The sequence below is a fragment of the Helianthus annuus genome, chromosome 15, assembly GCF_002127325.2.
Source record: "Helianthus annuus cultivar XRQ/B chromosome 15, HanXRQr2.0-SUNRISE, whole genome shotgun sequence".
In the NCBI taxonomy this organism is placed as follows: Eukaryota; Viridiplantae; Streptophyta; class Magnoliopsida; order Asterales; family Asteraceae; genus Helianthus; species Helianthus annuus.
This window is the reverse complement of record NC_035447.2, coordinates 14,650,921-14,673,152: the sequence shown is the minus strand read 5'-3', so window position 1 is coordinate 14,673,152 and position 22,232 is coordinate 14,650,921. Positions and strand designations below refer to the sequence as shown.

Genomic DNA, 22,232 nt, shown 5'->3' with positions numbered 1-22,232 from the left:
GGGATAAGTCTTTTGGGTAAAAACGGGAATGTTGGATAATATACTCTTCCTATCACCTTTAAAGTCCCTCCGTGTTGTTTGGTTACCGGGGAGGTAACATGGTATTAGTTAGTAGCGCTACTTAGATTTGGCAACCTCACCCCGTACCTGGGAGGACGGGTGTTGAACTAATGACCTAGTCATGACCAATGCTTTGATAGGAGCATTGGAGAAAGGGCAAAATAATCGGGAGCCGTCTTGTATTCGGGGTATTATCAACATTACTTTTGGAATTAAATTTAATGGATTAATTAAACACTTGGTAACCAACGTTTTCGTAAAACTATGAACTCACCAGCGTTGTCTGATACACTTGTTGCATGCTCGCAGGTCGTTAGGTATCTTGGATTTGGGAACTTGCTGTCTGAAGTAGCAGGAGTGGTCATGGGTCGATTGGAGGGCTTTACGTGATTGGATTCTTGATACTATACATTGGTTTTAAACAGTTTAACTTTGGTTTATTATTTGTTTCCGCTGAACATATTGGTTTTCATTTAAACTTGTTGATGGTATTTTATTAATGATTGAGAACTTTATTTAGAAACTTGTATGGGTTCAATGTAATTAGTGGCTCATTGTTGGTACGCCACACGCCTGACAAGGACACTCCTTAGGTGGTATTTTGGGGGTGTGACATGCGAGATACTGAAAGGCAAACAACAAGGCAAACAACAAAAGAAGAAGATGAAGGGCGTCAAGATTGAAAAAGATACCAGAGAATAAGACAACGAGGTCGAAGACGATGAAGAGGAAGATGAGTTTGAAGATTACAGTGGTAGTAGTGATGATGGATCTGAAGAAGAAGATCAGTGGGATGAGGTTTCAGAAGATGAGGAAGATTAAAGTTTTTTTAATGTTAATGCGATTTTATACGAAACACATGTGATTTTATATTCATCTGTTTATATCATTTTTTCATGTGATTTAGTATATAAACATGCGATTTTACATCCATCAGTTTATAATTAGTCTTACATGCGATTTCACTTTTAGTACGTGCGATTTTTGTGTTATCTTGTTTTTTTGTGACAAAGATGTCTAAATCATTCATGCGATTTTATATTATAATGAAGCACAAGATTTGTTCAAAACATGTACCCAAAATATAAAGTAGTTGTTACTGTCTAACACAGCTACAACCATAAAACGATTAAAGAGAAATTTAGTTACTTGAAACAAAGATTTTGTCACGTTCAGCAGAGCTGAACTCCATCTTCTCCTTCACAGTGTTTAGAGCATCTTTCAGGAAAGAGAAGGCTAAGTCATCAGCTCGAGATTGCTCCTTTATGTGATTCAAAGCTGCGTCTCTGAAGCTTGATGGTGGTTCTTCAAGTAGTCACTCCCATATCTCTTGATTTTTCTTGATTTCTTCAAGAATTTTCCCCTGCACATCAAAAATCAAATGAGATGAGGTGACATCGGTGCTTATTTCTATCAACGTGCGAGTTGACAATAGCTCTTTTATTGCAATGTTTTTTATTTTTTCTGAATCTTCAGATGCCATTTTTTGTGGGTTTATTGTGTGTGTTTTTGTGTTCTATGTCTTAATATGGAAGGTAGTTACTTGGATATTTTATATTAAAATAGTAAATTTATTATGTAGGTAGGGTGGTAAGTTCAGTAGTATTTATTGTAAAATTGATCATTACACGTCAAATTACAGTCACATCGGTAATAAATTAAGTTTTTTTATATAAAATAGTTAATTTTTATTTATTTTAGTTTTAATTCGTAATTTTTTTTTTTTTACATTTTTTAGGTCAAAGTAATTTGAAAGTATTAGCAGCATTTTATTCAAAATCGCATTTGATTCGAAAACGAATTCGCAAACTTTAAGAAATCTCAAAGATGATTAACTTTTTTTGAAATCGCATGTATAAAACCATGAATTCGCAAACTATAAGAAATTTCAAAGATTATTAACTTTTTTTAAATCGCATGTGTAAAATCATGAATTCGCACATCATAAGACATCTTAAACATTATTACCTTTTTTTGTAATCGCATGTAATGTTATATGATTTCGCAAACTTTACAAAAAACACAACGTTTCTTTTTGTCTGAAATGTTTTTCGCGCGTTTGATATGTATTTCGCATATTTTATTTGATTTTCATCCTACATCATCTTCTTCGATAGACGGTCTATCGATTTGTTTCACTTCTGAACTTCCAAATTCAGCAGAAATTCAATTCGCAGAAGGAGTTGGTGAATAAAAATTGATCGATTTTTTATTACTTGTTGGATTTTCGAATACGATTTTGAATAAAAATCTTATGGTATGATTTTTGAGGTTTTGTTTGCTGATTATCAGGGGTTTTTGATTTCGTAATGGACGATTTTAACCTTGGCGGTTTCATATATATGTTTTAATTTGATTAATTTAATAGTTAAGGAGGGGGTTTAATTAAGATAATCTGACGGTTGTGGTTATAGCGTACGTAATGTACAATTAGGCATACTGTATAATAACCGGCCTATATATATATATATATATATATATATATATATATATATATATATATATATATATATATATATATAGAGAGAGAGAGAGAGAGAGAGAGAAAGTATAATGTACAAAACGCCTTAACGTACATAACGTACGCGACGAAATTACGCTAGTTCATTTGACAATCATGCAAGTTATGAAGTTAAAACCCTAATCACGCTTTGTACATAATCACGCATAAGGGTGCATAATCACGCATGGCAAAATTGTTCAAAATATAATCACGCACGTTGTAAACTTAATCACGCATGTTGTAATTTCGTCGCGTACGTAATGTACGTTAAGCAGTTTTGTACGTTAACCTTTCTCTCTCTCTCTCCCCCCCCCCTCTCTCTCTCTATATATATATATATATATATATATAGGGGACCGCTAAAATGAAAACCACCTCCAGTTGTAAGAAGATCCATGAGAACTTTTTGATCCGGGGCGAGTTGGACCAAAAAAAAAATTCATAAACGTAGATGCGTGTATTATAAACACATTTGTAAAAAAAAATGTCGTGAGTGTACCCGTAAACACAAACTTGTGGTGCTCAAAACTACACACACGACATTTTTTTTTAATTTTTTTTTACAAATGTGTTTATAATACACGCATCTACGTTTATGAAAAAAAAAATTGTCCAACTCGCCCCGTACGATGTAGTTTTCATGGTTCTTACAACTGGAGGTGGTTTTCATTTTAGCGGTCCCCTATATATATATTTCATACTCACCATAACTTAAGGTATAATCAGTAATTTTAAAGGTTGATTGAGGGAGATAAGGTAGGCTTTAAAATTGTGATTGATTTGATGTAAAATAGACCGTGTGCCCTAGTGTGCTCTAACTTGAAAACTCCTTAATCATATTTAACAAAGTGTAACTAAGGTAAACATTGCTATTTAAGTGCCCCACCGTGTGCCTTAGGATCCCATCACTAAAGGCTACCAACAAATGGTTTTATAATAGTCCAAATTAGTGTCAAACAAGAACCATCAAGTTGCTTAAATGGTTTATAATACTCCAAATTAGTGTCAAACAATAACCATCAAGTTGCTTAAATGGTTTATAATAGTCCAAATAAATTATATTATATGTTTAATGATTGCAAAAAAGCAAATGGATATTGAATGTATTGTCACTCTCAACTCTCTATATTAAAGATTAACTTTGTAAACAAAGTAAAATAAACTCTTAAAGGGTAGTAAACCATCTAATCAAGTAACTTAATAAAGTTACACTAATCTATTACATAAAGAAAAACATTAGAATTGGACATTATGATCCGATATTGTAAGATATTGTATCTTTTATTGGTTATGGCATCTCATTACCTGATAACCCGCAAAAGATACTAAATTTTACAACAGTGAAACAGGTATATAAATCCTCATTACCTCAAATCCGGGCACAACATGTCCGGTCAAATCCTCATTATATTTATTGAGTTTTACCCTTACATATATCTCTCTCTAAATTTTTGGGAGAATGTTGGGCTCAAATAGATTAGTTTAACATAGTTAAAATTATTTAGTTTTATCTTAAATAATAAATGAATATACATTATTAATAAATCCTTAGTTAGAGAAATTAATGGTTTAATTTTATATCTATTACTTAATAACTAAAATTTTAAATTTATTAAATTAAAGTATTTGCAATTAATGATTGTGATTGGTTATATATTTAGGCAAAAGATCAAATACAAATAATCTTAACATACTAAACATACAAATTAAAGGAAAACTCAAAAAGACAAGGTGGCATTTTTGTAATTACCACCAGCTATCAAAGTTACTATACAAATGTAAACTCAACCAAAAATACATAAAAAACACATTTTTTTAACATTTTTTATTAAAAAATCGCTACATTTTGTTAGCAAAAAAATTTTTTTTTTTTTTTGCTGCTACTAAAAGTAGTGATTTTTTAATAAAAAATGTTAAAAAAATAAAATAATTTGTGTGTTCTTTTTTATTTTTTTAGATTTTTTGGGGGTTTAGTTTTTAGCATTTTAGCTTGGGTGGGGGGGGGGGGGGGGGTGTTAGGTTTTTTTGGAGGTTTTTGAGGGGTGTGGGGGTTAGGTTTTTTTTAGGTTTTTTTTTGGGGGTTGGTGGGGGGGGGGGGGGTTAGGTTTTTTTTAGGTTTTTTAGGTATATTTGTAGAGTAATTTTGATAGTTATTGATAATTACAAAATGTCACCTTGTCTTTTTGAGTTTTCCTTCAATTTGTATGTTTAGTATGTTAAGATTATTTGTACAAGAACTTTACCCTATATATTTATCAAATTTTAATCAACCCTTAGTTAAAGGAAGAATAATTGTTTTATTTTTTTAAATTTGGATGCTTATAATTAGATAATCTTTAGTCATTAGCTGACTTAGGGAGGACGGAGTGGGAGCCGAGGAGGGTCTGGTGATACCCGGCCTGGTCTGGGAACATAGCGTTTTTTTCACCGAAATTCGTGCCGAGCTCAGCGATGATTGGGGATTTCACACGCGTGCATCGCCTTCTACGTCTCTCTTCTTTTTCTGAAACTAAAACTCCATCATGGTCCGGTCTTGTTTAAAGATTAAAGGTTGGCCCAAACCAGATTGGGTCAAAACCGGGTCAGTTCTGGCCAAGTAAGTCATAACCGGTTCAGATCGAAACCTATTTTTAAGAGGAAAATGATCAGGTTTGACCAGTTTCAAAGTATAGGGTTAAAACCAGTGTCAACCCTTCGGTTTGGGTCCAAAACCGGGTTCAACCAAACCGATTTAAAACAGGTTCGGTTCGGTTCCCAGCCCCTTTTTTGTGCAGTGTGACATGTTAACAGACATTACAAAACATTCTGGATGTATATCACAATCATGTTCAACAAACATATGTATCTATAATCATAGTAACAACAAACAAACAAAGCTCGTTGATCGAAAAAAAAAAAACCAGCAAAAGCCTCATCTACATAATATGAAAAACATCAGAAAAGCTTGGCTTGATGTGTGGGTCCACTTCTCATCATGTTGCAGAACTCCTCATAGTTGATTCTTCCATCCTGTTCAAAAAAAAAAAAAAAAAACTATCATATCGTATCATGTCATATAATTACTTACTAAAAGTGTTATAACTGATTATCTGCTTATCCAAACTATTTAAAAAAGATATAGATGATGATTACATTATCGGTATCTACTTCAGAAATGATATCTTTGATAGTAGATTCGTCGCCCATGCCATATTGCTTCATGGCCGTTTCGAGTTCATCCATGGTGATATATCTGTACCATTACCATACTAGGTTAGATCACAAGTTATAATCCACAGAAATTAATAATTTCATAACTCTTGAGTCTTGATCCAAGAATGACCTTTGACTTTTGAAGTCAAACTTAAGACTTTGCAAACTCCAATTTAACAGTAAAGGAAACCATATTGTATTGCTTGTTAAAAGGCTTGACACTAGTTAGGCCAGGGGGTGTGGCTTCGCGCCACCCCGCCACCTCATCAAAATTAGCGCCCTCTGGCGCCCCACCCCAACTCGAGCCCGCCATTGAGGGGGCGCTATGGCCCTCTCACCAGCCCACTAACGGGCAATATAGCGGCTGTTTCGAGGTTTTTGGTCAAAAAGACCGTTGGCAACGGTCATATTATAAAAAAAATCTAATATATACACAAACTCAAACTCAAACACACACCAATCTAAAAAAAAAAACAAAAGTTATGATGAAGGTAACCAACCGACGAAACCACTACTCACATACGTTCAAAAAGAAGTTATCCGAGTGAGGACACGTGACAGGGACACACACCATAACCTTCGAGCTGATCTGACCGAGCACCTATGGTTTTATCGTGAACAAGGAGGAGACGACGGAGACAACGAGTGATTTTTTTAGTGACATTGTATTTTTTATTTAAATTATGACATTGTATTTTTTTTATTTAAATTATGGCATTGTATTTTTTATTTAAATTATGGCATTGTATTTTTTTATTTAAATTATGAGTTTTAAATTAATATATGAAAATTAAATAATGTTTAAATTTAAATAAAAAATAATTAGGTAATAATGATGGGGGCTTTAAACCATTGCATACAAGTTAAAGGAGGGGCTTTAAAGCCCCCTCATATGATGTGGCGTCTAGGTGGATCTGACGTGGCGTGATAAAGCCCCTAGGGGCTTTATACCACACCCTCCAGCCTTATCGAATTTGGCTTCAGAGTTCTAAAATTCTTCAACACCGACACTTAATCAGTATCATCAATTAATTGTCACGACAATCCTACATGCACATAATCTTTGGTATAAACATTATGTTTCCCGTGGTTGGTTCCAAGCCAAATTTTCAACAACATGGATAACATTCACAAATAGTTATGCGTTAAAAGGAAAAAGCAGGAATGAAACTAACCCGCTGTTATCAGTATCGAAGTGACAGAAGGCTTTGTATAAATGCTCATCTCTTTCAAGCCTGTGCCTGTGCATGGTAGCGGTTATGAACTCAATGTAGTCGATTGTTCCATTTCCATCCACGTCAGCCTGAAACGTATAACAACTAATAAATTATAGAGAAAACTGCACAAGAAAGATATGAACTTTACTTTTCTTCGTGATTTTAGCAACCAACTTCAAATCATGTAACAAAATAGAAATTAACAGATTATCGCAACCTAACTATACCCTTGGTCCCAAAACTCTCCGCATTACTATTTTAGCTTGTCCCAAAAATCCGTCCGCTTTCTAAAAAGGATAGTTGTAAATTGTAGTTTACTACTTTTTTTCCCATTTTACCCTCCTTGACCATATCAATGAAAGTTTTTCAAGTCAATGGTGTTTTAATGTAAGGATAAAAATGGTATTCTACTAACTAAAAGATGTATTTATTTTATATCTTAAATGTAGCAACAAATGACCGTTACAAACAAACATAACCAACAATATCCCACTTGTAGAGTAGGATATATGATCATCATCATCATACTCAGTAAATGTAAATCCCACCAATAGCAAAGCTAACGTAGGGTCTGAGGAGGGTAAGATGTAGACAGCCTTACCTCTACCCCGTAGGAATAGAGAGGCTGCTTCCAGTGAGACCCTCGGCTCGATAGTAGTTTTGCATCAAGCCTTGGACATAAGGCACATAACACTCAGCAATTAAGACAAAGGCCGATTAGTGCATGTACCCCCTGTCTTTCGGCTATCAACACCACCACATGATGCATGATTAACTATCCCCCTCTTTTAATGTTATTTTCACAAATTAGTAAAACAATGTTAAAATTAGTGCACTCTCACTTTTACCCCCCGCCCGCACATATATACATTATATGCGCATACCGCAAGCGGGGCGTAAGAGTAGGATATATGATACGACAGCTAATACCAATAGACGATAAATATACAACAACAACAACAACCATACCCAGTAAATCCTACAAATAGCAAAGCTACTTATAGGGTCTGGGGGGGGGGATGTAGACAGACCTTGCCTCTATCCATAGGGATAGAGAGGCTGCTTCCAGAGAGACCCTCAGCTCGAAAACGAACAACAAACCAACAAACCAACACACCAAGTCAAAGAATATAGAAATAAGAAGTCCCCCATACCAAGAAATTGATCCGAGTGACACAATATAATGTAAATCATGTATAATAGCATGCATACAACATCATTTGGGCATAAACACAAGAAGGCAATCACCGGAAAAGCCCCTTAAAGAGTAAGAAAAACCTACCTCCTTAAAATACACCTAAGACCTTACTGCAATATCTCCTAGAAGTCCTTAACCCTAATCCTACGCCTCCACGAAGTCCTGTCTTGGACCATGTCCTCAGAAAGATGCAACTCTACTAAATCATGCCTAATCTGCTCATCCCATGTCAGTTTGGGTCTGCCTCTTCCTCTCCTCCCCTCGACAGTAAGAGTTTCCACTACTCTAACCGGTGCCATCGTTTCCCTCCGCTTCACATGCCCAAACCATCTCAATCTCCCCTCCTTAATCTTCTCCGATATACTAGCCACTCCTAATCTTTCCCTAAAAACCTCATTTCTTATCCGATCTAACCTCGGATATAATAGACGATAAATATCAAAAAAAAATATTGCAAACTTGTCAATAAGTTTATTGGTTGCTAAAACCGGTAATAAATTGTTAGTTTGTTTCTACTTTGCACCTAATATAAAGTTTACTAATATAAGAAGAAATAAAAAGGAGTAAAGTTTGTTTCTATTCGTCGAAGTTTGCCCTAGATTATGTTGAGTGGAAAAATATAACGCTTAGGGAACTTATATAATAATACGAAAACATAAATAAAGAACTCTTACGGCTTCCATGAGTTGTTTGACTTCAGCTTCCGAAAGCTTGGAACCGAGTCTGGCTAGTCCTGTCTTCAATTCCTCATAAGTGATCGAACCGCTTTTGTCAGTATCCATGTTTACAAACATCGCTTTAAGACCTTTGATTTCTTCTTCAGACATGCTTTCTGCAATTACCTAAGAACGTTTTCCAATACTTTTTCAGAAATTTATTGATTTTATTTCGTTGGTCACATATGAACGATGCAAAGATAACAAAAATGTGGATCCCACAAAATCGAGTCAAATCGTATAAAAAAAATAACACCCTAATTAAGAACATTTGATGAATCACAGACATAGAAATTTCATGCAAATTTTTGGATGTGTGTTTCGAAAGTAATTATACATTTTACATTTTTTTTATAAATACATATTAATTATATATATGAACTGGCCGAGTTACATCAATATCGCAGGTAAGCGAGCAACAAGCTGCGCCACTACCCCCTTTCTGAATAGCAAACCCTAGCCTATTAAAGACAAACCCCTGCCCCCCTGTTGATGAGCAACTGCCGTGGACAACCTTTTGGACCCTAGTCAACAAACGGAAAATCATAGCAATAATAAAAAGATAAACTATTTTGTTCTCTTATGACAAGATTATGTTCCATAACGACATGGTGTTAAAAAGCGGCAATGTCATATCAAGAAAAGCAAGATTACATAACGCGTTCTAACAAAGCCCGTCATAGTAATTTGTCAATTGCAAGATTTATATATTTATTTCCTAAAATTTGTAATAAAATAACAAGTTTCGAGCTTACTTTCAAAGCGAGTTTCTTGAGCTTATTCATTGCTCTGAATTGCTTCATTCTGGACAGTACAGCACTATCTATCGGTTTGTCTAACGCTTCTCCGCCTTCTCTAAGCCATGGATGCTCTAAATTTAAAAAAAAAAAATGATTATCAGAAATGAAGATGCATAAAGTTGAAATGTAACTCATTTACTAAAAAGCACATTAAAATAAACTAATAACGAATACCGAGAACTTGGGCGGAAGTAATTCTTTTTCTTGGATCTTGTGTCAACATTTTACGAACAAGATCTTTTGCACTCCTTGATATCGAGGGCCACGGTTCACTTTCGAAGTCAATTTCCCCTTCTAGTATAGCATCAAATATTCCCTTTTCAGTCTCTAGAAACATATAAAGAAAACAATCAATATTCACTCAATAGAAAACCGAAGTAACAACGGAATGCATTGATATTGTTACGTTTCTATTACCTGCCCAAAATGGAGGCACACCGCTTAATAGAATATACAACATTACCCCTGCACTCCAAATATCTATCTCCTTCCCGTAGCTACGCCTCAGTACTTCCGGAGCAACATAGTATGCACTACCAACTATGTCGCGGAGCACCTTCCCTGAAAGGTATTTCAAGTTGATAATAAAATAATTAAAATTTAAATTTAAAATCCCGAAACAGACCAATAATGAAAATTCAAATTATCAAGAAAGATGTAGCTTAGGTCTCAGTGGCAATTTAGGGCTGGGAAATCGTGTCTTGTCGTGTTTACCAGGTCTCTGACGACGCGAATAACACGAGTATTAAACATGAATACAACTCGTTTAACCACTTTATATCTAGTGTTATAACCAGGGGCGTAGCATTTAAGGGGCCGGGAGGGGCGCCCGACCCCCCGAACTTTTCGCTCAGTAGTGTTGTACATGTAGTTTTCGTATAGAAATTTTTGGGTATATACGTTTTCGACCCCCCGGTTCTATAGAAATTTTTGGGTATATACGTTTTCGACCCCCCCGACAAAAACTTCAAGCTTCGCCACTGGTTATAACTTATAACACAGTTGTATGTTTAAATGTACCATGAAGAAGAAACGATGGATCCTAGCCTCCTAATTTTATTTATTATTTAAAAAGTAAAAAAAATCACGTAGTGTACTTTTCAGTTATCCGTAAACACGTCTAATCATGTCTTATAAACATAAAGGATCTACCTAAAACACAATTACTTCCACAATATAAATATCAACATACGAAACATAACTTTATACCTTCTTCGATAAACACGGACAACCCAAAATCCGTGGCTTTCAACATCGAATTCTGATCCTTACTCGAAAGCAAGAAATTCTCGGGCTTTAAATCCCTATGCATCACACCCATAAAATGACAAACATGAACAACATTCACAATCTGCCGACAAATCGCAGCGGCAGCCTTTTCAGTATAATGCCCCTGAGCTATAATCCTATCGAAAAGCTCCCCACCGGCACACAACTCCATCACAAGATGCACCGATTGCCGATCCTCATAAGCCCCTTTAAACTCGACAATATTCGGCTGCCCACTCAAATGCTGCATAATCTGTATCTCTCTTTTTATATCCTCTTTATCATTCTTACTTGCCAGTTTCCTTTTCAAGATTGACTTACAAGCATACACATGACCAGATGAATGTTCCGTACAAAGATATGTCACACCAAACTGACCCCTGCCCAATTCTTTCCCAAGTGTATAATACCTTCTTATGTCCTCAAATGGCTTACCCAATATTGTACTAGTGTCTGAGGTTGAACCCTGAACCTGAACATGAACTGGTCTAGGGTTTGGTGGTGGTGGTGGTGGGGCTGGGCTGGTGGTTTGTGGCGGCTGCTGCTGACGTGGCTGCTGCTGTTGATGATGATGTTGGGTGTAATTTGATGTGGGTTTTTCGTAACTTTCAGAGACTGATTGGTATTCTTGGTGTTTTGAGGGTCTGTAGCCGTTTGAATTGGGGTTGTGACGGTTTTTCTTGCTGAAACAGCCACCCATTGTTGCAGATGAAGAAGAAAGATTGAAAAGGGTGTGGATTTATAGGGTGAACATTGGTGAAAAATGAAGAAAGGTGACAGCTTTGTTAGGGTTTGAGAAAACCCAAAAGGGATTTGGGGATATTTTAGATCGGATTGTGAGAAAAAGTTTTGTGAGTGAAACTTGAAAAGTAGACGGAATGATGGTTGGATCAAAGGTGGGCTATTTAACATGTGTTGTTGACTTTTGACTCGTGTGTTTTAGGTTCACATTCACAGTCCCTGTCATAAGTGGCAACCTTGTAAGTTTAGGGGAATCTAAATTGTTTTTAAGGATGTTTTAATTGTGTTAATGATGTTATTTCATTCATAAATGTGTTATATGTGTTATGTTGGATCGTTAAATTGTGATATGTGATGTGTTATTAATCGTGTTGTATTTTATGTGTTGTGTTATTAGTTGTATTAGACGTATGCGTCGTGTCATTAAATGTGTCATGTAATGTAGGGTAAATTACAAGTTTTGTCTTTTATGTTTACATCAAATTTCAGGCACGGTCCTTTTGGCCAAAAGTTTACAGGCGGTGTCATTTACCTTTCAAAATCTTGCACGTTTTGTCCTTTAGGCCAAACCTGGTTAGAAATCCCAGTTAAAAATGTCATGTGCATTGCACATGAGGGTAAAATGGTCATTTCCCTCAAAACCCTTTCAATTCCCCAAAAAATTGCAGGGAGATGGACGATCAAAAATTTGCAATGTCGACGCAAATGAGGAGGGAATAAGCTTACTGATTAGCAGAAATATGTTAAAGCTCATGAGTGGAGATGTGCGTTACCTCAAGGAGGCCGCAAAGTCGACTTTCGCAATATCTGTTGAACTTGCCTCTGTTGGTACAAAGAGTACATGAAAAGACTTTTGGTTATATTTGATGTTGCCTTCAAGAACGAGTTTTAGATGGTAGTTGTCGATTTCAGTTCGTCTTGTGTTGATGACACATATGAAAAATAAAGGAATATAGAGTAATAAAGGAATATAGAGTGTGAATATGTTTGTATCATGATTATGGAAAAGAGAAGATAAGAATGTAGAGAAAATGTGGAATAAAAAAGATCATTCATCTCCTTGCAAATTTTTGATCGTCCCCGTTTTAAAAATATATACCCTGTTTTTGCAAAACCAAATCCGTAAACAAACTGGAACCAAATTGAAAACAAAAGGTGTGAATATTGTTTCAGACATTGTCAAATCGAACAAAAGATCAACAATAAATACCCAGTAAGCGTTTTTTATAAACCAAATCGGAAAAACAGTTTTTCTGGCGAAACTCCGGCAAACCAGAAAAACGAAACAGTGAATATCTGGATCGAAATAACGGTTAATTTCTAAATCCCTTTAACGTTTACGAAGAATCGAATACAAAAATCCTTGTTAACCAGGATCCAAGAAAGAAATCAGATTTATAATTGATTTGGGAATTTCTACTTTTTCAAAGTCAAAGATCGATATATTGATACGGAGATATCAGAATGGGGAATTGAAAGGGTTGAGTGGGAAATGACCATTTTACCCTCATGTGTATTGCACATGACATTTTTTAACTGATATTTCTAACCAGGTTTCGCCTAAAGGGGCAAAACGTGCAAGATTTTGAAAGGTAAAGGACACCGCCTGTAAACTTTTGGCCAAAAAGACAGCGCCTGAAATTTGATGTAAACGTAAAGGACAAAACTTGTAATTTACTCTATAATGTAACGCGCAGTAAACATGCATGTGTTAGTGTTTTAGTAAGTGATGTGTTTAGCTAAAAGGCATGTGTCCTATTGTTATAGCATATCAACGCATTCCCGTTTTAAATGACACGTCATGATAAAAAAAAATATTTTGACTAAATTGCTTCGGTAAAAATTAATTAGATTTTTTATTTTCCAGAAATTGACTTAATAGCGTCGTGATAAAAAGAACCAACATAAGAAAATTATGAAACAGCATGACAAGCTTAGTTAAAATTCGATTATATATACTCGATCACATAAAAAAACCCATTCCCACAAAAGTGAGTTTTTGAGCCTTTATAGAGCATACAACTATACATCTTTAAACTAAATGCTCATTTTTCGTTTATGTGTGAATAGCCGCTTGGTTCTTACGACTCTAGAACTTGCCACGACAATTCATTCCCGGTCCTTACCAACTTAAGCCCAAGTAAGTAAATGATGGAGGCATTAGGACTAACCATTTTTCTTTCAACACCATTATTTTTATTTTTCTTTTCACCTACCCAAAAATTCCCCCTAGTTAACCCTTTTGAGCCTAAACCTTTTCATTTCTTAGCCCAAAACCCTTTTTACCCACCAAAAAACCCTTTTTATTTTTTACCCTTTATTTTAAGTAACAAGCTCGGTTTTCATGTGGCTAATATATATATATATATATATATATATATATATTACAATGAAGTTAGAAATAAGCAAACAAAGCTCCTCAAACAAAAGCTTGTTTGGCTAAATACTTCATTTAAAGTAAAAAGTCACAAAAACAAAATGTTTTACGAAAACCGACGCTTTGTACGACTTTCGCCCTTTTCTACTAACATGGACCCGTTTTGGAGGAAATTTTGGTTTCAAAGTAAAAAACTGGTAGAAGGTGGCTTTTGGCTTCCAACCCTAATATTCGAAATCCTCTTATTTTTGCCAAATATTGGTTCACGAATTTTCTCTACAAATCACATGCTTTATTCTTGCAGATTGAAATCTGAGTTTTATCTAGTTGAAAAGTTTAAGGGAAAATCGAATTGTTTCAATCTGAAAATGTCTTACACAACTCTAAGATAATCCAAGCATTTGTATTAAGAAATTCCCCAACATGTTAGTGATTAGTTTTCTGTGTTGTGATGCATTTAACTTAATATGCTTGGTTGGTACAAGAATTTCACCATGTACCATTTTACAACATATAGCTACTTATAACAATAACAATCAAACTCTAACTCAGTACTTAAAGTTTCACGAAATGCCTCAAAAAAAGTATTTGATTATGTATAAAAAAACTAAATTCACGACTTGATGTTTTGAATCCATTATATAAAACCCTAATTCCACCTTAAATTGGAAGTATAAACCTTTCGACCCCAATTGCAACGAATTCCATATTGTAATATGAACTGTTATATATAAGAATTTATACATGCCTAAAGATGACACGTTCGCAGTTCTTGTCATCCTAGTTGTCATGGGGCTTACCAGTCACTATAGTGATGAGGTATTTGTTAGAATAACAAAGAAGCTTAGTTTATTATGGGTTTTGACTCGTTAGCTAGTAAATCTGTAGCCCAACTATATTATTTGTATTTCTTTTTCATTGTTAATCTATCATTCACTTTTCATAATAATAAAACGCTAGTCATTTTCCCCTCCTTTCTAATACACCAAATCAAAACGTAATGTTTGAAAACTAATTCAAATAGTAATTAAATGTATCAATGCAAATAACATAGGAGTCGGTCGACACCCTAGTCTCCCAAAACACTTCGATTACGAATTTCAAGTTCGATCCAACAAACCGGTGGTTGTTATACACTTTTTCATTGTCAAATCAAATAACATGGATCAAATACAACCCTAATACCATGTTAAATTGATAATCAAGTATAAAAAAAGGGAATGACTAGTGTTTTATTATTATGTAAAGTGAGAAATAATAGTATGTTAATCTCATTGAAAAGTAAGAAACAAGATGTTGTTTCAAGATATTATGTTGAGGCTGAGTATCGTGTATGACTATGACTAAATGTGAGATTGTTTGGTTACGATGGCTTCTTACTACTCTCTTACATTGTGATAACCAAAGTGCTATTTATATTGCTAAGAACTCTGTTTTTCATAAGCGAACACAACATCTTGAGATTGATTGTCATTTTACTCGGCATCATCTTCAGCTTGGACCAATCTCATTTCCCTTCATTCAATCAACTTTGCAGATTATAGATGTTTTCACCAAGGCTCAGTCGGCGTCTCAGTTTCGATTTTTATGTGACAAACTCTCAATCCTTGATAGAGGATGATTAATAAAGAAGTTTAGTTTATTATGGCCTTTGACCCTTATTTATGTTTCTCTTTCATTGTTCATCTATCATTCACTTTTCATAATAATAAAAATCTAGTCGTTTTCTTCTCCTTTTTTTCCCGTACATATTTATCAATTTGCAATATTAACATAAATAATCATTACATTGGGTTTTTGAACTGTTATTTTCACTAAATTTATAGTTCCCCCGATTACAAGCGTCAGGATATAATAGGAAGTTTATTTGGGTAGGAAGACTAGGAAGTAATCTTGACCATCTATTTATTAATCAAGGGCTAAATGAGTGAAATTGAAGAAAGAAAGGAGACGCGTGGGTTTGTGTAGTGACATTCTAGTCAATCCAAGACAATAGTTTCTCTCTCCTCCAATTCTCCCCATTTTTTAAACGTTAACAACTCTTTCATACGACATTATTTTTTATAAAAATTGCACAAAAAAACGAGCGTTTTTTATCTTTAAAACGAGTATACTATTGCTATATTTTCGATTTTTTTTCGAAAACCCAGTTGCGTAAAACGCAATGGACAAAAAGCGTAAAAAATAACTTTTTCTAAAACGCAATGGACAAAAAACACAAAGAAATGTCTTATTTATAAAACGCAATGGCCAGAAAATACAAAGAAATGTCTTATTTTTAAAAGGCAATGGCCAGAAAACACAAAGAAATGTCTTTTTTCTAAAACGCAATAGCCTAAAAACACAAAAGAAATCGTTCTTTCTAAAACGCAATGAACTGAAAACACATAAAAATGTGTTTTACCTAAAACGCAATGGACTAAAATCACTTCAAAATGTGTTTTACTAAAACACAATGGACCAAAAAACACATAAAAATGTCTTTTTTCTAAAACGCAATGGCCTTAAAACACAAAAGAAAGTGTTCTTTCTAAAACGTAATGGACTAAAAATACTTTAAAATGTATTTTTCTAAAACGCATTGGACCAAAAAAAACACATAAAAATGTGTTTTCCTAAAACCCAATAGATAAAAATACAAAAGAAAGTGTTTTTTTCTAAAACGTAATGGACTAAAAACACATAAAATGTGTTTTACCTAAAACGCAATGGACTAAAAACACAATAAAATGTGTTGTTTCTAAAACTCAATGGACTGAAAATACAAAAAAAAAAACAATGTTTTTTCATTACTTTGTAAAACGCAATAACTCAATTCAAAAACCCAGATCGTAAAAATGTAATTCAAAAATTTCTTACATAGATCGAAGTCGAAGTCTTCAGATTACTTCAACGATCGACGAAATTTGTATGTTAGAAACACTTATCAGCGATTGAATCGAACGAATCGAGTGATTCGCTTCAAAATCACGGAAAAAATGAGATATTGTATGAAATTAAACTGGATTTCTTCAAAAAAGTTGAAGAACACGTTGATTGGGTGTTTGAATCATTGATTGGTGACGAAAATCGAACTATAATGTAGTGATTATTGAGATAAAAGTGAAAAAAAGGTTGAAGATGGTGAGTTTTGAAAATTGTGGGTTTTGAAGTTACAGAGAGAAGAAGAGAGAATATTGGATAAAATTGACAAAAATATCCTTTCTCTTTATTTTAAATTTTGCCACATGTCATAATCCTATTACTTCCTATCATTTCTAGCTAAAATAAACTTTCTATTTAATCATTCCCCGATTACAATCCAAACATATTTTTATCCACATCTTACACCAACTAAAACTCCTTCAAACTGACAAAATTTGTTAATTTCACCAATTTCACAATCCTCCAATATCTCATTCCAAAGTATGATGTAATCCTTCCATATGCTTTTTAACAGTTTCATTTAAAATACTTAGGCGATAGTTTTGTATATTACACACTAAATGATCAAATTTGCATAATGTGTTGTTATCAACCAATTTAACAATATAATAACTACATGTAAATTATAATCTTGTTTGATTTCAAATTTAAACTTATCTAACAAGCTATTAACAACCTTCGTAACTTTTTTTTTAAATTATTAGAAGTGATTACAATAATAAATCACCACAATCACCATGCTTAGTTCATAGCCTCAATTCTATCAAAATTACTCAAAAGAAGACTTGAAGGCTTACCAAGTTTTTTTTACTAAAACTTGAATCACTTCATATAGAGTTTTAGACAACTCTAATGCTTCCAAGTTGATCAAAACTCAAGTTATTAGCCTTTTACAACGATCACTTATAAGGTTCAAGAATAGAATCCTAGTCAAGCTCAAATCCTTTTATATCCCATCTAAGGTTTCAAGTTTGACCATTGTAGTCAAAGTTGAATATTTTCATTTATGCTTAAATTTCTAGTCATGTAAAGTAAGCCGTATAGAGCTCATAAATATTAATCCAGGTTAAATGAACTGGCACATGAATGCTTATAACAATCAAATTCTAACTCAACACCATGTGTAATGGTTAATGCTTTCATCACATCAGCATTATAACACCCCTTTAAAAAATTTGTAACGGTTAACGTCTCTTAATGCTCATTTAATTCAATGCTTCCCATTTTTTCTCCTTTTTGGGTAATATTCTAGAAATGCACATTTCTCTTCATGCCCCTATAACGCTCAGGAGACGGTGTGCTAGGCATTATCAAACACTTTTATGCCCCTATAATGTCCATTACACATGACCTAATTAAATCCAAAATCATAATTTCATGTTTTAATCCCATTAAATAGAACTAATTTTACATTATATTGAAAGGGGTAAACATTTTTGGACTCGGATGCGTTGTATACCTCATTGCAATTAACAACTATCATATATATTGTTATAAAGCTCAATAAATAGTAACTTTATTTTTATAATAATATATAGCTTTATTCTTATTTTTATTTAGTATATTATAATAGTTTATTATTATATTTGTTTTTAATAACATACTAGCTTACAACCCCGTGTATTACACGGGTTAAATGACGAAAAAATGTAAATTATAAACTTGTATATAATCCTTATTAATGAAATGACTTATTTAGATAAAATAGTTAAACAAAAGAACAATTATATTTTCGCTATTCAAAATAATTTTCTAAGTTTTCACTTCTCTTTTGAGATACTACAATCCATTTTATTTTATGTCTTAAAAAGAAGTAACACTAAAAAATTAAAAAAAAATAATCATAAAATTGTAAGTATTTTTAAAAATAATTATAAGTTATTAGGTTATGGTAAATGAATTGTAATTAAATTCTACTATGTATATTACTGATATAAATACTATATATGGATCATGAGACAATATATGAATATCATCATTGTATAGAAAATATTACATTTAAAAAATCATACTAAAAATAAAGTACACGTTTAAAAAATAGGACTAAAGTTTTTTAAACTATAAATTTGAGCGTCTACAATAACTTTTTAATTAGTAGTCGACATTTAAATATTCAAATTAAAATTTTTATAATATTATATAATGTCTTTATTTAGCATGATGATAATGTTTTTAGTTACGTAATATGATTGAAACCAAGTTTAATATTTAAAACTCAATGTTATTAGGAAGTTGGACCATTTTTAAGATGAAAACATATTGGTATTAACATAAATTTAAAATTGTTATAAAATATTGAACACGTGTATTACACGGTTTAAGTAAATATAATGTTATATACTTAATAACAAAAAAATATATCTTTTAAAAACCATTTAATGTTCGCTTTAAAGATAATTTTGTACTTTATTTAGTTAACTTGCTTGTAATTTTAGTCTTCTAAGTTATATACTATAAGTACTTGTACATGTGTTTTGATACTTTATTACATTTCTACAAGTTGTGAGAGCTTAGAGAACTCGGTCTTACAAAAAGTTTTTTGAATTTTTTACAGGGGGTGTGAATGAGCGGTTAGAGACTCAGGGCGTTAAACTTTTTGATTTTAGATTCAAGTGGTTAAAACCACTAAAACATAGGGACTCAAAAAGTAATTTACTATTAATTAAATTTGAAATTATAGGTTTGATCTCTAACTATATTAAATAATGTTATACTTATTATATTATTTGATACATTTATATTTGTTATAGATAATTATTAATTAAATTTGAATTTATACGTTTATCTCTAACTATATTAATTAATATTATATTATATTTTGTGTATAAAAATTAATATGTAATATTATTATTAAAAGAGAGGAGACACCAGAGAGTGACACATGTACCAAAAGATTTTTGTTTATTAGTATAGGAAGATTTTTAATTTTTTTCTTTTCTAAAACTATACATTTCCTTTTTCATTTTTTTAATAATTCTTTTTTCTTCTTTTAGAATATATATTAATTTATCAATTAATTTGATACTTTTTTTAATAATTTATATATATAACTTTTTTCTAAAAACTTAAGTACGTAGTTATGCTTGATTTTTCCCATCGACATTCTGTTATAAGTTTTGATAAAAACAAAGTTGTACTCAAAATAAAATATTTATTTGGTATCACAAAACGGTGCGATGAAAAACTAAACCGTTCTAATGGTTTGAATTTCTAGACCACATGCTTTATTTTCGAATCACGTTTGTTTTACATTATCATTTGCTCGGTTTCGTAGCAACGCGCGACGTAAAAAAAACTAGTTGCAATTATAATATAAGGATTTATACATAGTAGGTCCGTCTCCGAAAATCAATAAAAAAAAATTTAGCATTGGGTGAGATAAAAAATTTAAGCCCTATTCACAAATCTAGATGTAGTATAAACTCATCAATTATTCAATCATTAATTTATGTCCTTTAGTCACAACTTTGTTATTTTTCATGGTTAAATCGACCAAGTGTACCCCACATGAGTATATTTTGGTTATTTTACCCTAAAAATAAATAAATAATCAAAAACCCATCTCTCTCAAAACTCGCTCTCCTTCCATCAACTTTCTCTCTCTACAATCAGGGGCCACCACCACCGCTAAAGCACCACCGCCATAGCACCACTGCCATCACATCACCACCCACCCACCTGCCACCACCTCCTCACTCCCGAAATATCTCCCACCAATTTCACACCTGATCTCCTAATTTCTTCACTCCAAATCCAACACCAAATTCTGTTAATAAATCTACAAAATTCGAAATCAAATTCACTGTATTTCATTTCAATTGATTGTGAATCTGTGGTCATAATTTTGATCTGTAATCGATGGGTGACGAAGTGAGCAACGACGACTATGATGATCGAGTTTCAGTATGGGTGCAAGGGTTACCTACCGTCGTTGGTCTGATGTCATCGCACCATAACAGTTGCCGTCTTTGAAACCCTAAATCCAGATCCGCTGATGTCGTTCCACAAATCAAGATCCAGAACCCGCACATGCTTGGTACGGTGGTGGTTATGGGTGTTTGTGGAAGATGGGGTTTGGGGGTAGGTTGGTGGTGGTCGAGTGGTGGTGGCAGATGTTGGTGGTTGGGTTGATTGGAGGTGACAGGTGGTGGCAGGTGGCTTGGGATTCTTAGTCACCGGAGGTAGGTAGTAGTGGTGACAGGAGATCTTGTGGCCGGAGAGAGGATAGAGAGAGTGTAAGGTGTTGTTTGTTTTTAAGAGGTAAAATGTTTGCAGTTTGCGGACCACATCTATAGGCATCTCTAAAAGAAGAGGTGGACCAAACCTCTACAGTCTGCAAGAAGAAGGTTGTTTGTTTTTTTTAACGTATGCAGACTTCTAAAATAAACTGGTGGTGATGTACGGACGGTGGTGGTGGGTGGTGTTGGTGCTGGACGGTGATGGTGGTAGACGGTGGTGGTGGCTGGTGGACGGTGGTGGTGGTGATGGACGGTAGTGGGTGGTGGTGGTGATGGACGGTAGTGGGTGGTGGACGGTGGTGGTGGTGGTGGTGATGGCCGGTGGTAGTGAGTGGTGGTGTTTAACTCTCTGCAGACCTTAGAAGATCTTAGAAGTGGCTGGGCCAAGTCTTCATCAAGAAGAGCTCGCGCAAACGTTTTTTTTTAATGAAACGTCTTTGGAAAAACAAACAGTCTGCGCGTGACAATGTCTGTGCGTGGTCTGCGCGACGCAGACAAAAGAGCTTGCGCAGAGCTTTTCAGAAAAACAAACAACACCTAAGTGTGTTTGTGTTTAGAGTGAGAGAGTAAATTGTTTTGTATAAATAAATGGTAAAATGACCAAAATACCCTCATGTGGGGTCCACTTGTTCAGATTTAACCATGAAAAATAACTGAGTTAGGGATAAATGACATAACGTGTAAGGATTTGCAAAATCGAGTACGTTATTTGTACTTTTTAAAGACAAATGACACACTTTGCAATCTGGTGTCAACAAAAAAGACGAGTTTTGTAATTTACTCTTTACCTTATTATGGTTAAAGCTATCATCAAGACTCTAGACATGTTTACTTAGCCGTGTTGATTGCTTTTGTTTCCGTCGTTTAGATTAAAGTTTGCATGGTCGATAATATATCATCGATATATCACGTAACAAATGCGTTCTCGCCATCACCCCTACGACTCCGCCGCAAAGCGTGGTCTCCGATACTAGTTAAAATAGAAAACACATTTGG

The 22,232-nt window shown here is 33.8% G+C and overlaps 1 protein-coding gene across 1 annotated transcript; it reads right to left on the bottom strand.

The window, feature by feature from the left end:
- Positions 1–5,375: 5,375 nt before the first annotated feature.
- On the bottom strand, positions 5,376–11,844 carry LOC110910790 (calcium-dependent protein kinase). Its single transcript, XM_022155382.2, has 8 exons — positions 10,896–11,844; positions 10,104–10,247; positions 9,861–10,013; positions 9,642–9,757; positions 8,845–9,012; positions 6,931–7,058; positions 5,696–5,795; positions 5,376–5,572 (listed from the first exon to the last, which is right to left on the bottom strand). Exons 1-8 carry the CDS (start codon positions 11,653–11,655, stop codon positions 5,498–5,500), a joined length of 1,644 nt encoding a protein of 547 aa, XP_022011074.1. The 5' UTR covers positions 11,656–11,844; the 3' UTR covers positions 5,376–5,497.
- Between the last annotated feature and the right edge of the window lie 10,388 nt (positions 11,845–22,232).